Source organism: Pleurodeles waltl, chromosome 3_1 (assembly GCF_031143425.1).
Source record: "Pleurodeles waltl isolate 20211129_DDA chromosome 3_1, aPleWal1.hap1.20221129, whole genome shotgun sequence".
Classification (NCBI taxonomy): Eukaryota; Metazoa; Chordata; class Amphibia; order Caudata; family Salamandridae; genus Pleurodeles; species Pleurodeles waltl.
This window is the reverse complement of record NC_090440.1, coordinates 233,288,920-233,303,927: the sequence shown is the minus strand read 5'-3', so window position 1 is coordinate 233,303,927 and position 15,008 is coordinate 233,288,920. Positions and strand designations below refer to the sequence as shown.

Genomic DNA, 15,008 nt, shown 5'->3' with positions numbered 1-15,008 from the left:
AAAAAGGTTATTTCACACTTGATAATGACCAGTGTGGTTTCATCCAGGACAGGGGTACATATATGAATTTGCAGCAGCTGGCACACATGCTGCACTCGACGGCAGATACTGCAGTCCAGGCAGCGGTGGCAATGCTCGATATTGAAAAAGCGTTTGACACCGTCGGGTGGGAATACATGTGGACTGTTATGGAGGAAATGGGGTGGACCGGACTCTGACTATCTCGCCTGGGTTTTTCTCCTCTACACACGCCCAGTTGCATGGTTGTGGTATTCTCAGACACCTTTGCTATAGAGAGGGGGACTAGACAGGGTTGTCCACTGTCCCCTCTCTTGTTCGCGCTCACGTTAGAACCCTTGGCAAAAAAGCTGCAGAGGGACATGGTGGAATTGGGGATCTCGGTGGGAGGGGCTACATACATTGTCTCCTTGTGCGTAGACAATACTCTGATCTACTTGTCGAACCCTGAGCGCTCAGTGCCCATACTCTTGGACTCACTTTTTCTTTTCAGGGCTGCCTATTAACCAGAGCAAAACATTACTCTTCCTGACAACTAATTTGGTGGGTCAGACCACAGAAGATCTTCACTGGCCACCGCTTACTTGGAAATACGGCCATTTCCGATACAGGAGCATTCAAATAATTCACTCAGATTTAGATCACTATAACCGAAATATGGGAGCTACTTTACAAATCTTGGAAAAATCTATAGAGTTTTGGAAAACACTCCCACTCTCTGTTATGGGTAGAGCGGCCCTGTGCAGAATGATTCTTCTCCCCCACTGTCTTTATGCTCTATATAACTCACTATATCTTCTTCCTCGAGTCACTTTTTTTTTAAATTAACCAACTCCTGGTCTCTTTGATATGGGAAGGGAGGCAGAGTAGAGTTAAGCCTGAGGTGCTAGAATTGGACTCTGAGCTGGGGGGCTGGGTGTTCCTGATCTGCAGTACTATTATTATGCTGGAATTCTACAATATGCTATGCAGTGGTGTACAGATGAAATGACTGCTGAAAAGGAGATCCAAGGTCAATAGAAAGGGGAGCCTGATCTTCCTGGATACTTGAGGAGGGGACGGAGAGTCTCAGATGGGGCACTGTACCTGGACTGCCGGGTATCAGAGGTCTGGGAGCGAACAGTCATTGTCGTACTCAGACGTGCCCCATACGTTAGACTGCCACCCCTGCAATGTTACCGGGCTTCAGGCAGGCGCAAAGGGTCATGGACCTAGCAAACTGATATGAGGTAGGCTGCCTGACTTCTGGAGACTTATAACACCGGGAAACATTCCTTACATTCGAGGAGGCATGTGTTGGCAAAAACGCCGCATTGTGATACACTGGGCTCATCCAAAACCCCCTCCTTTTACAGAAATGGAGGCCCGACCTCAGGGAATGTGGGATTGCAGAAGAAAGATGACTGCAGATGTTCCGTACTGACGAAAACGCCGAGTGTGACATAGAAACGTGGGGTGACATGTTGAAGGCTTTGGAGGCTCAGGGCTCCCAGACATCCACACAGGCCTCTGGGGCGTCGGGTCAAGATGTGACGGGCTCTACGGACGGGAAAGAAGACCAATCGGATCAGGTGAACAGTTAGAGGACATACATGGAGTGGTGGGTGTCCCCCTCCTCCAGCACACATGGCATACACGTAAGACAAACCCAGACATGAACTATGCACAGCACCGCCTAAAGAGTGGCACAAGATTGCCTCCCCTGCATTACCGTGCCAAAACTCGACCATCGAGATACTGCTTCTAGGGACGCTCGCACTGCTTGACCCACAAACTGACTGAAAGAGATATCTGGCTCAGCCATAGTTACAGTTGACTAAGTTATGCTGTTATATTTTGTTGTATTTTGATCAATAATTTTGCTAACCGCAAATGCTTGGTCGTTATCAAGATAGTTATGACAGAGGATGTTGTAGTATGAGGCAGCCCTTGCTCTGATACTTATTCACACAACGTTCTGGTACTGTGACTCATATTGGGATCTATGTGGGAGGAATTTGCTATGGCGGAATGATGTGAGGCACTTTAGCTGGCCCTCTAACAGATGCCAAATAGATGTATGTAATCAATGACTTTTACTTGTGTAATGATTTGATGAGATGTTGAACCGTATTGCCAGTACTATGGAAATGCCCAAAAAAACAAGTTACAAAAAAAAAAAAAAAAAAAAAAAAACATTAAAAGACACAATTGAGATTTTGCTGCAGGTATCTGTTGGACCACACACCAGAAAGACGATACATAAATACACAATATGAACTAAAGAGCTAGGAGGTCAAATCTGTAACTAGTGCTCTCTTTAGTAAAAACAAAATCACTTTCCTCCTAACTAGAAGTGGCCAATTCTTCCCACCCATCAAATTCATTCCCACCAAACACATCACTGTGTTTAGAAGAACAAGTTAACCAATACAATTCATGTATGAGCTAACAATGACTTACCTGCTCCAATTTGAAAATATGCTGGTTGAAGTAGTATTGAAGACGTTCGTTTGCAAAGTTGATGCAGAACTGTTCAAAACTGTTACTTTCATAATCTTCAAACCCAAAGATATCTAGCACTCCAATAGATAAAGTCTGAAAGATAAAGCACTGAAACTTACACACTATGGACAGAGCTCTTGAATATCGGTCTGAATAAAATGGTCTGACTCCGAGAGGCTAAATTATGAACCAAAATAGGCCCTGCAAAATATTGTAGAAGTGTGGTTGGCAATTCTTTGCTTAGTGAAAGAGGCAAAAAGTTCACTTAACTCCTTAATTAACGAGAATCACCAACAAACCACCTCCCTTTCTTTTTGGTTTACAATTTCACCCATTTGCTGCTGATCTGTCTAGTCCATGCATCTTAGCTCAACATAAGCAATTTAAATTTGCATTTAACAAGACATAATGTAAACCGGTTCACTGAGAAAATGCATCAGTAGTGACAAACATCGAAAAATAAACGAGCCTTTTCTAATCACCAATGCAATTCAGAATAAATATTCACTGGATTACATAAAAAAACAGGAGCAACAGTCACGTGAACAGGAACACTGGTAAAAGATAGAAACTGAATTTAGAAAATTTCTATTTTAGCATTACACAGATCATTTGGTCTGTCTATCCAACACCATCATCTGGAATTCCTGCTTCAGTAAGTGCAAGTAAGGTCAGCAACGACTGGATGTGCACCAAGAAGCTTATACTCTCTATTCCTCCGAGACAAAAGTGCTACTAAAGGATCATGAGCCAACCTCTTGAAGGCCAGCTATGTGTGGAGATAATTTGGGACCCTGCCCAAAAATATTCTGGATTTATTAAAAAGAAAAAAACATGACGGACCAGGAAATTTACTCTTGGCCCACAGACTACTTCCAGTCACTTAACAGACTTTTTTCACCTATGGATCTTAAAAACTACCTTTTCTTATTCATCACATCTAGAGAGGGCCACACTGCTAATCACCTTGTACTCTCCATTCCAATTTAGGCAGATGAGATGTATCTGACACTCTCACAACATCTCATTAAATTAAAGCAGCAGCTGTAGAAGCATGTCTTTGATGATGGGCCTTCAGCATTGGAAACTTGTTTCCCCACCTTCGAGAAATATTCATTGCCTCTCTTTATTTTCTAAATACTTTGAATTTAAGATAGTAGTTGCCATGTATCAGACCCGTCACAAAGAAGATCTCACTTTGCTCGAGAGAGAAAACTGTGTTTCATCAACAAGGACAATCTCATTTATCTACCAAATGTTCTTCTGCCAGGTATCCCCAAATATCAAAAAGCCTGAACATTGTGGTATACGCTGTACGTAGGAGCATTGTCTACTTTATTCCACTTTCCCTGTCAAGCACATTTTCTAAATAAAAACTTTAAAGTTTGTGTTGCCCACCTAATTTATGCTTTTTGTTTTAGATAATCAATGTACTTTAGCCACACAAGGATCTATGTAAGGAACAGAAAGCCAACTGCAGAGAACAACAAATAAGCAGAATTAGAGGAATGTCATGGGCAAATAGAGCCAAATCGAACAAGAATCTGAAGCAGCATCCATATCATTTGTACAGCTATGAAAATCTAAGCAATGAAGGAGGCACCAAAAGTGAATTAAATGGAGAGAGATTAACAAGATAGAAATGGAGAACGAGAGAGCGAGCAGTAGAGACATATGTAATGAGGTCATGTTAAAAAAACTTAGGCAGTATCTATGAGCGCCACAACTCTGAAGAAATGCATACACATGTGAGCCAAACATTTCGGAAGAAGTAACTTTAGATCAAAGAAAAAAGACCACCTTAAGCAAGCTCGCTTTACACTTTCTACTTTCCCATCTTGTTTCAGGTTCCGAATTAAGAAAATGTACATTAGAAAATGACAAGTTCGAAGGCACCCAGAACTTTGTGCCTACATTTCCTCCCAATCCACATAACCTAGCCAATTTGGCTCTTCTTACCTTGCTGTTTTCCTCCAAGTCCTTGGTGTTTAGAAGAGCGTGGTTAATTCTGAAAACAATCCAGTCAAAAAGAGCACTGTACAAAGATTTGGCCATGGAATCCCGAACCGTAATTGCCTATAAGGCAAAAGGAAAGCATTGTCAGTAATACCATATTTTGAGGTTAATTATTTCCAGCACCCATATCCTGTACCAAGGAATATAAAACTTCCCTGCCACTACTAATTCAGCTCAGATCAAATATTTACAGCATCTTTAACAGGTCAGTCAGAAAAATACGGTTTTATATACTGCATTTCCACATTTACCTGGTCTAGAAAAAAAACACTACAAACTTAAAATATGATCCTCATAGCCTTAAACAACATGCAGCAATGTATTAAGAAACAAGGCATAGCTTCCTGCTACTTCCACTGTAATACAATGCTTACCTTGTAGAGAAACAAGACAAATTATGTTGCATTCCTATCCCAATAATTTATGAAACAATTATTTTAAAAAAACTAAATTGTTTATAAACTTGGAGAACCTACACAATAATAGAGCCCCAAGGAACATTCTGGCAATAAATTACGACAAACTACATAAAATGAAAAGTTTTACCATTGTTATTATAATGAATACACCTACCCGCCTGTATCCCTATTTCTCCATTTCCTTGCTGAGTCCATAAAAAGTTGAATATCTCCGAGCATGTGCAACATCAAATATTTTGTGTTGTATTTTTCAGTATTCAAAATGAATATAAACAAAGAAAATACTGACTTTAAACTGTAACTTTATGTATTGTTTGGTTTTTCATTTTTGAAAATGATGCCAATAAACCCTCAATAATTAATTGTAAATCTGACTTAAAACATAGCTGTGTGAAACTTTTTTAAAATATTGAAAAACAGTAATTAAATATATCCTCTGTCGTAGGCTAGAAGCAGAGTGAAACCATTTCAAAAGAATAACCATAATGGAGAAATGAGAACTGGGCATCTTGCAAAGGCGGGGTACACAAAGGGAACAGTTGAGGACATTCATCCATAATGCAGGGGAGAACATTAAGGGGACATGAGTGCTTACACCATAACAATTACGTGACTGGAAACTTGGGGCCTGATTCTAACTTTGGAGGACGGTGTTAAACCGTCCCAAAAGTGGCGGATATACCACCTACCGTATTACGAGTCCATTATATCCTATGGAACTCGTAATACGGTAGGTGGTATATCCGCCACTTTTGGGACGGTTTAACACCGTCCTCCAAAGTTAGAATCAGGCCCTTGGTGTCTTAGGGAACTGTGGGGGTTCTGTTCCCCCACTTATATTGGACTGAGACTCATGGATAAGAAGTGCATGGTCTGCAGTGGTACCCTGGGTGGGAGGGTGACCTGGTTACTACGATTATGCATTTCTGCTTTGTCTTACTTTTTTTTTCAGTTCAAACACTTTATTTCAAAGAATAGTTGTAGAATACATACTAATCGATATATGTACAATACAGGGTAAATATATAAAATAGTATGCAATCTTGTATGGAAACAGCAATACCTCAGACAGAAGCATTGTAGGAAAGTACCATCTTGCCTGGCATGTTACCCCCATATTTCACTGTATATAGGTTGTTTTAGTCTATGTGTCACTGGGACCCTGCCAGGCAGGGCCCCAGTGTTCATAAGTATGTGTCCTGTATGTGTTCCCTGTGTGATGCCTAACTGTTTCACTGAGGCTCTGCTAACCAGAACCTCAGTGGTTATGCTCTCTCTGCTTTCCAAATTTGTCACTAACAGGCTAGTGACTAAATTTACCAATTCACATTGGCATACTGGTACACCCATATTATTCCCTAGTATATGGTACTGAGGTACCCAGGGTATTGGGGTTCCCGGAGATCCCTATGGGCTGCAGCATTTCTTTTGCCACCCATAGGGAGCTCTGACAATTCTTACACAGGCCTGCCAGTGCAGCCTGAGTTAAATAACGTCCACGTTATTTCACAGCCATTTACCAATGCACTTAAGTAACTTATAAGCCACCTATATGTCTAACCTTCACCTGGTGAAGGTTGGGTGCAAAGTTACTTAGTGTGTGGGCACCCTGGCACTAGCCAAGGTGCCCCCACATTGCTCAGGGCAAATTCCCCGGACTGTGTGAGTGCGTGGACACCATTACACGCGTGCACTACACATAGGTCACTACCTATGTGTAGCATCACAATGGTAACTCCAAACATCGCCATGTAACATGTCTAAGATCATGTCTAAGATCATGGAATTGTCACCCCAATACCATTCTGGTATTGGGGTGACAATTCCATGATCCCCTGGGTCTCTAGCACAGTACCCGGGTACTGCCAAACTGCCTTTCCGGGGTCTCCACTGCAGCTGCTGCCAACTCCTCAGACAGGTTTCTGCTCTCCTGGGGTCCAGGCAGCCCTGGCCCAGGAAGGCAGAACAAAGGATTCCCTCCGAGAGAGGGTGTTACACCCTCTCCCTTTGGAAATAGGTGCGGAGGGCTGGGGAGGAGTAGCCTCCCCCAGCCTCTGGAAATGCTTTGATGGGCACAGATGGTGCCCATCTCTGCCATAAGCCAGTCTACACCGGTTCAGGGATCCCCCATCCCTGCTCTGGCGCGAAACTGGACAAAGGAAAGGGGAGTGACCACTCCCCTGACCAGTACCTCCCAGGGGAGGTGCCCAGAGCTCCTCCAGTGTGTCCCAGATCTCTGCCATCTTAGAATCAGAGGTGTTGGGGGCACACTGGACTGCTCTGAATGGCCAGTGCCAGCAGGTGACGTCAAAGGCTCCTTCTGATAGGCTCTTACCTCTCTTGGTAGCCAATCCTTCTTCCTTGGTAGCCAAACCTCCTTTTCTGGCTATTAAGGGGCTCTGCTTTGGGGAATTCTTTAGATAACAAATGCAAGAGCTCACCAGAGTTCCTCTGCATCTCCCTCTTCACCTTCTACCAAAGGATCGACCGCTGACTGCTCAGGACGCCTGCAAAACCGCAACAAAGTAGCAAGAAGACTACCAGCAACATTGTAGCGCCTAATCCTGCCGGCTTTCTCGACTGTTTCCTGGTGGTGCATGCTCTGGGGGTAGCCTGCCTCCTCCCTGCACCAGAAGCTCTGAAGAAATCTCCTGTGGGTCGACGGAATCTTCCCCCTGCTAACGCAGGAACCAAAAGACTGCAACACTAGTCTTCTGGGTCCCCTCTCATCCTGACGAGCGTGGTCCCTGGAACTCAGCAACTCTGTCCAAGTGACTCCCACAGTCCAGTGACTCTTCAGTCCAAGTTTGGTGGAGATAAGCTCTTGCCTCCCCACGCTAGATTGCATTGCTGGGTACCGCGTGATTTGCAGCTGCTCCGGCTCCTGTGTACTCTTCCAGGATTTCCTTTGTGCACAGCCAAGCCTGGGTCCCCGGCACTCCTTCCTGCAGTGCACAACCTTCTGAGTTGTCCTCCGGCGTCATGGGACTCCCTTTTGTGACTTTGCGTGGACTCCGGTTCACTTTTCTTCCAAGTGCCTGTTAGGGTACTTTTGCGGGCACTGCCTGCTTCTGTGAGGGCTCCCTGAGTTGCTGGGCACCCCCTCTGTCTCCTCCTCCAAGTGGCGACATCCTGGTCCCTCCTGGGCCACAGCAGCACCCAAAAACCTCTACTGCGACCCTTGCAGCTAGCAAGGCTTGTTTGCGGTCTTTCTGCGTGGGAACACCTCTGCAAGCTTCATCGCTACGTGGGACATCAGTCTTCCAAAGGAGTCCCTAGTCCTCTTCTTTCTTGCAGAACTCCAAGCTTCTTCCAACAGGTGGCAGCTTCCTTGCACCCTCAGCTGGCATTTCCTGGGCTCCTGCCCACTCTCGACACTGTCGCGACTATTGGACTTGGTCCCCTTGTCTTACAGGTACTCAGGTCTGGAAATCCACTGTTGTTGCATTGCTGGTGTTTGTTCTTCCTGCAGAATCCCCCTATCACGACTTCTGTGCTCTCTGGGGGTAGTAGTTGTACTTTACTCCTACTTTTCAGGGTCTTGGGATGGGCTATTTTACTAACCCTCACTGTTTTCTTACAGTCCCAGCGACCCTCTACAAGCTCACATAGGTCTGGGGTCCATTTGTGGTTCGCATTCCACTTTTGGAGTATATGGTTTGTGTTGCCCCTATACCTATGTGCTCCTATTGCAATCTATTGTAATTCTACACTGTTTGCATTACTTTTCTTGCTATTACTTACCTAATTTTGGCTTGTGTACATATATCTTGTGTATATAACTTATCCTCATACTGAGGGTACTCACTGAGATACTTTTGGCATATTGTCATAAAAATAAAGTACCTTTATTTTTAGTAACTCTGTGTATTGTATTTTCTTATGATATTGTGCATATGACACCAGTGGTATAGTAGGAGCTTTACATGTCTCCTAGTTCAGCCTAAGCTGCTTTGCCATAGCTACCTTCTATCAGCCTAAGTTGCTAGAAACACCTCTTCTACACTAATAAGGGATAACTGGACCTGGCACAAGATGTAAGTGCCTCTGGTATCCACTACAAGCCAGGCCAGCCTCCTACAAGCATAATCTAGATCAAGTAAAACAGTAAGGTGATGTATGACTTGGAGTATCATTAATAATGTGATGTGATATCAGGTAAGAATGGACCTTGCAAGGTTCACCAAAAGAATGAGGAGGATGAGATAGAGGGTTTCCTGGTTGAGGTGTGAGTAGGATACCAAAGTGTGCAGTAGGTTGGTTAAAGGGAAAAGAGAAGATAGATAAAGAGAGAGAAGGAGAAGAGAGGGGGGCTGCTGAGGGTATGGGGGAGATGACGGGTTATGGTAAGGTCTCCTATAACAGGAAGGATAGACGAGGATGAGGATTTGGGGTGTAAATGAGACTGCAAAATGTAAGATGTGTGGATATGACACACGCCAGGATTTTATGTGCTATGGGAAGGTCCACTTTTTGGAAATAGAGATCGAGTGTGTTCCATAGGTCATGCGAGCGAGTACTGTTGTGTATCTTTATATACATGATATTGTCAGTGCTACTGGTTGAGCATAACATGTTTCACCATCTTTTGAAGGAGGTTTTACATTCTATTAAAATTGTTTCTGTGGCTAGTGCTAGCATTAGATCGAGTAGGTCGTTTTGGGGGCAGAAAAATGTTGGGGTGGTATGCTGCAAGCCCAGGTGTCGAGGTTAGTAGAGATGGAGTAAAATTAATTTTGAAGATGCCCTGAATGAGATTTTGTAACTTAAACCATAGTGCCAACTTACATGTTAAGACCATATGTTCAGTAGATTTGGAGGATTCCTCACATCGCCAGCACTTGTCAGATTGCAGTATCCGCATTTTGTTCAGTTTAGTTGGAGTCCAGAATGAGTTGTGTATCAACCACAGTCTTGATTGTGCGATTGCGAGGGTAATTTTAGCTGGGAAAGGGGAGTGCCAGATTCTGTGCCAAGCAGAGTCAGAGAAGGTGGTCTGGGGTATGTAGGGACCATTTCTTTTTTAGCTTTTTAAGGAGGTATAGTCTTTGGGATTCTAAGAATTTGTAGATTTGGGATGCGACATGGCCAATGCTTTTGAATTTCTTTAAGAAGTCTGGCCTATGTGGTTTCGGAAGCCCCCCTACTTTTTTTTTTCAGTTTTAGGAAGTTGTAAAATTCAATCGGAGGGAGATCATGATGCAATCTTAGTTCAGAGAAATGGATGGGGTTTGAGGTTGTACCTAAATCTCCAATGGAGTTTATACCTTTTCAGCCCATTGTTATCAGAAAAAGACTACTGCCTTCTCATTTGATTTTATTGTTACGCCATAGGAAAGCCATGTTGGAGTCAAATATATGGTTGGGCAGAGATTTGTCAACAAAATCGGAAGGCTGATACCATATTTGCTAAGATGGGGTAGGAGTGGAGACCACGGATAGTCAATACAGATTTTAATGGAATCGGGGAGAGTAGCTTAGATTCCATGTGGAGCCAGGTGGGAGGGATATCCATGGCCATGTTGAGGAAATTCGATTTTTTAATACGATCGTATCGACCCGCCATTTTGTGGCCCGCCGCCATTTTATGTTGCCTTCACTCAGGCAGCACAGCGAACGAAGTCCATTCTGCCTTTTCTGCTTATTCTGCAACATGGTGTTCAAAACAGCCTTCTGCCTCTATCTTTACAAGGCTGGTATTAAGGTCTGACCGAGTACACTAATCCCTGTCTGGTTTTCTAATCCTTGTTTCAACTATCTGTAGGCTCACACTATTCTTCGCCGATCTTATCTTATCGTCTGGCCTTCGCTGTCCTTTGCTAGTATTCTCTCATTTCACAACTGTCCTCCAAACGCACACAAACTTATCGCACCACATGCAACTTCGTTGTGGATCGGTTAATGAATTAGTTCAAGGGAGGGGTGACAAACACAGCTGGAGGGGAGGCAACCTTAAGTCACTTGATACTTTGTTTTCCAATTCCTTCTATTGGTGCTGTCTTGTTTTCCGACATTTCTATTGGCTCTGTTCTATCTTTACATTATTCTTACTGGCTCCTTTCTATGTGTTCTGGGAGTGTATGTAGTTAATAAATGTTTTTTATACGGTATATAAGATTGTGCGCCACAAAGTAAAGTGGCAGTCTCCTGAGAACATACCTTGTGTACTTCTTGGACAACTGTACTAGCTGCAGCTAATAAAATCTGATCTTTTACGCCTGACAGAGTGTCCCGTGTCTCTGTTAGTTGAGGCAGGTGAATCCAAGGAGATTTCAGGCGTACCCTGCGCCGCCAGGCCCATAAGGTTCTGGTTCTTCAATTGGCGCCCAACGTGGGGCGGCTTCAGCGGTACCGGTTCTGCCTGAAGGTTGTGAGGAACCCCGCAAGAAAATTCTGGAGGAATCGCGAGCCACGTCAAGCGACCCCTGTATGTCGAAGTGGTCTGAAGGTCTTTTTCAGCGCGGTTACTCCTTCCTGACGGCTACTGACGACTGCTGCCCTGACTGCCGCCCTGCCTTGGCCCTTTCTTTGATGATGTATGGTAAAGCGAGACGATAGACGGGCCTCTGTTGGTGTAAGAAGACATCCTTAGTTAAGTATTTGGTGGGTCGCGCCCACAAATTTTGGTCTTTGTTTTGTCCTTAGGTTCTTAGATTTGGCCATTGCAGTGGCCAAAGCCGAGGGGTAAGTGCATTTGTGCTGTGTAAACTGAAAGTTTTACCCCCTTGATGTTTGTGAACAGCCAGTAAAAATCGTGAGATGTCTGGTCTGACTAAGTTTGGAAAACTTTGTTGCTTTGGTTGTAATAGGGACTCCCAGCTTGAGGACTCCTGTCCGATTCCTTCGGTTGGAACTCCCACATATGAGCTCTATTCTAAACATGGTGTTGGTCCTATTGCCTTTAATAAGACATGGACCCGATATACAAAGAAAGATGGTGTTTTAAAATGGCCAGAAAATGGTAGTTTCGAAACTGATGTGCTAGATAATTTAGAAGCAACGTTATTTAAAAGAAAAGCCCGGCCGGCAATGTTTGACTCTTTTCGCCTTTGGCGTAAGGAAGCCAAACAGAGAGAAATTAAACAAGCGAAACGAGATAGGAAAACACAGGGAATGACGATTATACAGGCTGCTCAGCAATTCAAAGATGATGAAATAGATAATGCAATGGAAATTTCAGACAGACAGCATCGAATGGCAATAGATAAATGCTATCCGACGTTGCCTATCTCTTCCCTTGATAAGAGAAAAGATTTTGAGGAAGATTCCTTAATGTCCCACTTATTGAAATTGCCTCCGCCCTATGTACAAGGTGCTAATGCACCCCCGATGTTACAGCCTGTTCAGCCGCCAGTTGTGCTTCCGCCTGCTCCAGCTTTTCCACATTTGCCTCCTCAAGTATTGCCTATGCCAGCTTTGCCTTTAACTCCTTTGCCTTCTGCTCCTTTGGCAATTCCTAATGCTCCTTTAGTTAATTCACCTAATACCTTGTCCCCTATCCTTATGTCAAATTCTCCATCTATGCGTAAGCGATTTGCAGATACTGTCTCTGGTCTCTTATCACCTTTCTTTGAAGCTTTAAATGTGTCTCCAGCTTTTTCTCGAAGACAGTCTCGTAGTCAATTCCCAGACTCCGAAGAGCGAGAAAAATTGGACTCACTTGCTTGTAGATGGATCAAGAAGGGTCCCCAATATAGTACGTCTGATATTATGTCCACCTTTCTGCAATGGAATGCACCTACGCAGAGATATGTTTTTAAAGTTATGTGCGATACTCTCGCTAAAGAATGGGAGGATATGAATTTGGGTTCGGTCCCACAGGATCTGTTAGATGTTCAGGCTGACTTTGATAAAGGACTTATTGTGGGTCCTAAGGTTGAAAACGCTGTCAGAACACTTATTTCTTTCAGATCCCTATTGTTCTCACAGACTTTTCCTGATTCTGATCCTTCAGTTAGGACAGCACTGAAAAACTATCCCATGAGAGAGGTTTCTCCAATATGGAAGGAAGAAGTTGCAGCAGCAGGTGCTAATCCAGCTATTCCTGCGCATTTTCAGCGCATATGGATACATGTCCCCTGGAAAAGGTCTGAAGTTTTAGCACTTAAACAGTCACTACCAGATTCACGCAAAAATCCTGCTGGTTACTATAAAGAGTTGTCGCAAACAGTTGATGCATGTACTATGAATCTAGCAGATATTGACATGTTGATGGGAAATGTAGTTCCACAGACAATATGGGCTAAAATTCGTAGAGAGGATCACGCTCAAGAATTAGGCGGCGATTGGAACGCTATTATTGCCGCAGATAGAGGTCAAGTAGGTGGTGCAAAGCCCGACGCTTTGATCTCAGAACTCCCTGGTAGGATTATTACATTAATGAAAACAATGATGCCTGCTTTGAGAGTTAATTGGGATAAGCTAGCAGCATGTAAACAAAAGAAAGATGAAAGTGTTTCCTATTTCTTTACCCGATTCGAGGAGACATTCATTGATCACAGTGGTCAAGATATGGCTACAGAAGGGGGACAGCGATTATTTGTGGATAAGTTCGTATATAACTTGCTTCCTGAACTATCACACAAGCTAAAAGACTCCGAGAGTTCATGGGCAGTTTCTTCTTCCGCCCAGATATTGGCTACTGCACAATATTATGAAAATAGAGACAAAGAAGAAAGGGAAAAACAAGAGAAAAAGACGAAAGAATTAAAAACTAAAGTTCTCTTGCAACAGGCTTATCCTCCTCGTTATGTTCAGCCTCAGTTTCAACAGCCTCCGCAGTTTCAGAGGTTGTATCAAAAGCCTGAACCATTCATTCCAAGACCTTTGCTAGGTCCCAATCAATGTGCTTATTGTAGGGAGGAAGGTCATTTTAAGAACAGTTGTCCGGCATTGTTGCAGCGTAATGGAGCAACATCTGCTTCACGAGGTCGTGGTGGTCCTCAGTCAGCAAATAGAGGTAGAGGTTGAGGTGTGTTAACCCAAGAGCAGCGTTCTTTTGTTCCTCCAAATTCCGGAAATTACTTTGACCAGCAAAATGTTAGGTCTACACAGTATTACAGTGAGGATCAGTATATTGAAGGAGGGAATGAAAGTCTTCATTTTGAATAGGACAGCCATGGACAAAGTAAGGGGGTTACGTCAATTCCAGTGGATCAGAATGGACCTTATGTTAATGTCACTACAATGGGTGTTTCAGAGCCATTTCTTTTAGATACTGGTGCCATGAGAAGCTCTATCATTCATTCTAAACTCCCTGGCGCACCTTTGTCTGGCTTAACGAATGTATCTGTAGGATTTTCTGGCGCCCCTGTTCGCAATCCAGTTTCTTGCCCTTTGCCTGTTTCAATAGGCCCTTATGATTTAGAAGCTCCGCTTCTTCTGACGAATGGTTGTGGTGAAAATCTGTTGGGTTTAGATCTATTAAAAAGAATGCATGCTACGATATATTGTTCACCTTCTGGTGTATACCTCACTCTAGGACAGAAAATGACTAGTCCAATGTACTTATCAAAAGATCAATTCCCACCTGAATCGCTTTCTCTTCCCGAAACGCTTTGGGCTACGGGTCCGAATGACGTTGGTTGTCTTGAGATCCCACCTTATGTTGTTACTCTTAAGCCCAATGCTGAAATGCCACGTATTCCGCAATACAGAATCTCTACTGAAGGTGAGAAAGCACTTCTGGAAATTGTCCATGATTTGATTCAGAAGGGTGTGGTTGAGGAAACGAGAGGAAATACATGTAACAGTCCTGTTCTTCCGGTTCTTAAACGCACTGATCCTTCTCAGCCTCCTGTTTATCGTTTTGTAATTGATCTTCGGGAGGTAAACAAGATTGTCGTACCGCAGTTTCCTGTAGTCCCAGATATCACTGCTCTGTTGACGATGATACCTTCTACAGCGACTTGGTTTTCAGTTATTGATCTAAAGAATGCTTTCTTTAGTATTCCCATCGCCGAAGAGAGTAGAGATATTTTTGGTTTTTCCCTCGGAGGCCGAAGCTTCCGGTTTAAACGCGCACCTCAAGGTTATTGTGAAAGTCCCTCTATTTACAGTCAAGCTCTAAAA

The 15,008-nt window shown here is 43.6% G+C and overlaps 1 protein-coding gene across 7 annotated transcripts in view; it reads right to left on the bottom strand.

Annotated features, from left to right (window-relative positions):
- MYO9A (myosin IXA) overlaps positions 1-15,008 on the bottom strand; it is a 1,132,274-nt gene that overhangs the window by 691,219 nt on the left and 426,047 nt on the right. For all 7 annotated transcript variants that reach the window (XM_069222286.1, XM_069222289.1, XM_069222284.1 and 4 more), the window contains 2 exons: positions 4,462-4,578; positions 2,461-2,595 (listed from right to left, as the gene is read on the bottom strand). In XM_069222286.1, the coding sequence (XP_069078387.1) occupies positions 2,461-2,595; positions 4,462-4,578 (252 nt within the window). The remainder of the gene's footprint in view (positions 1-2,460; positions 2,596-4,461; positions 4,579-15,008) is intronic.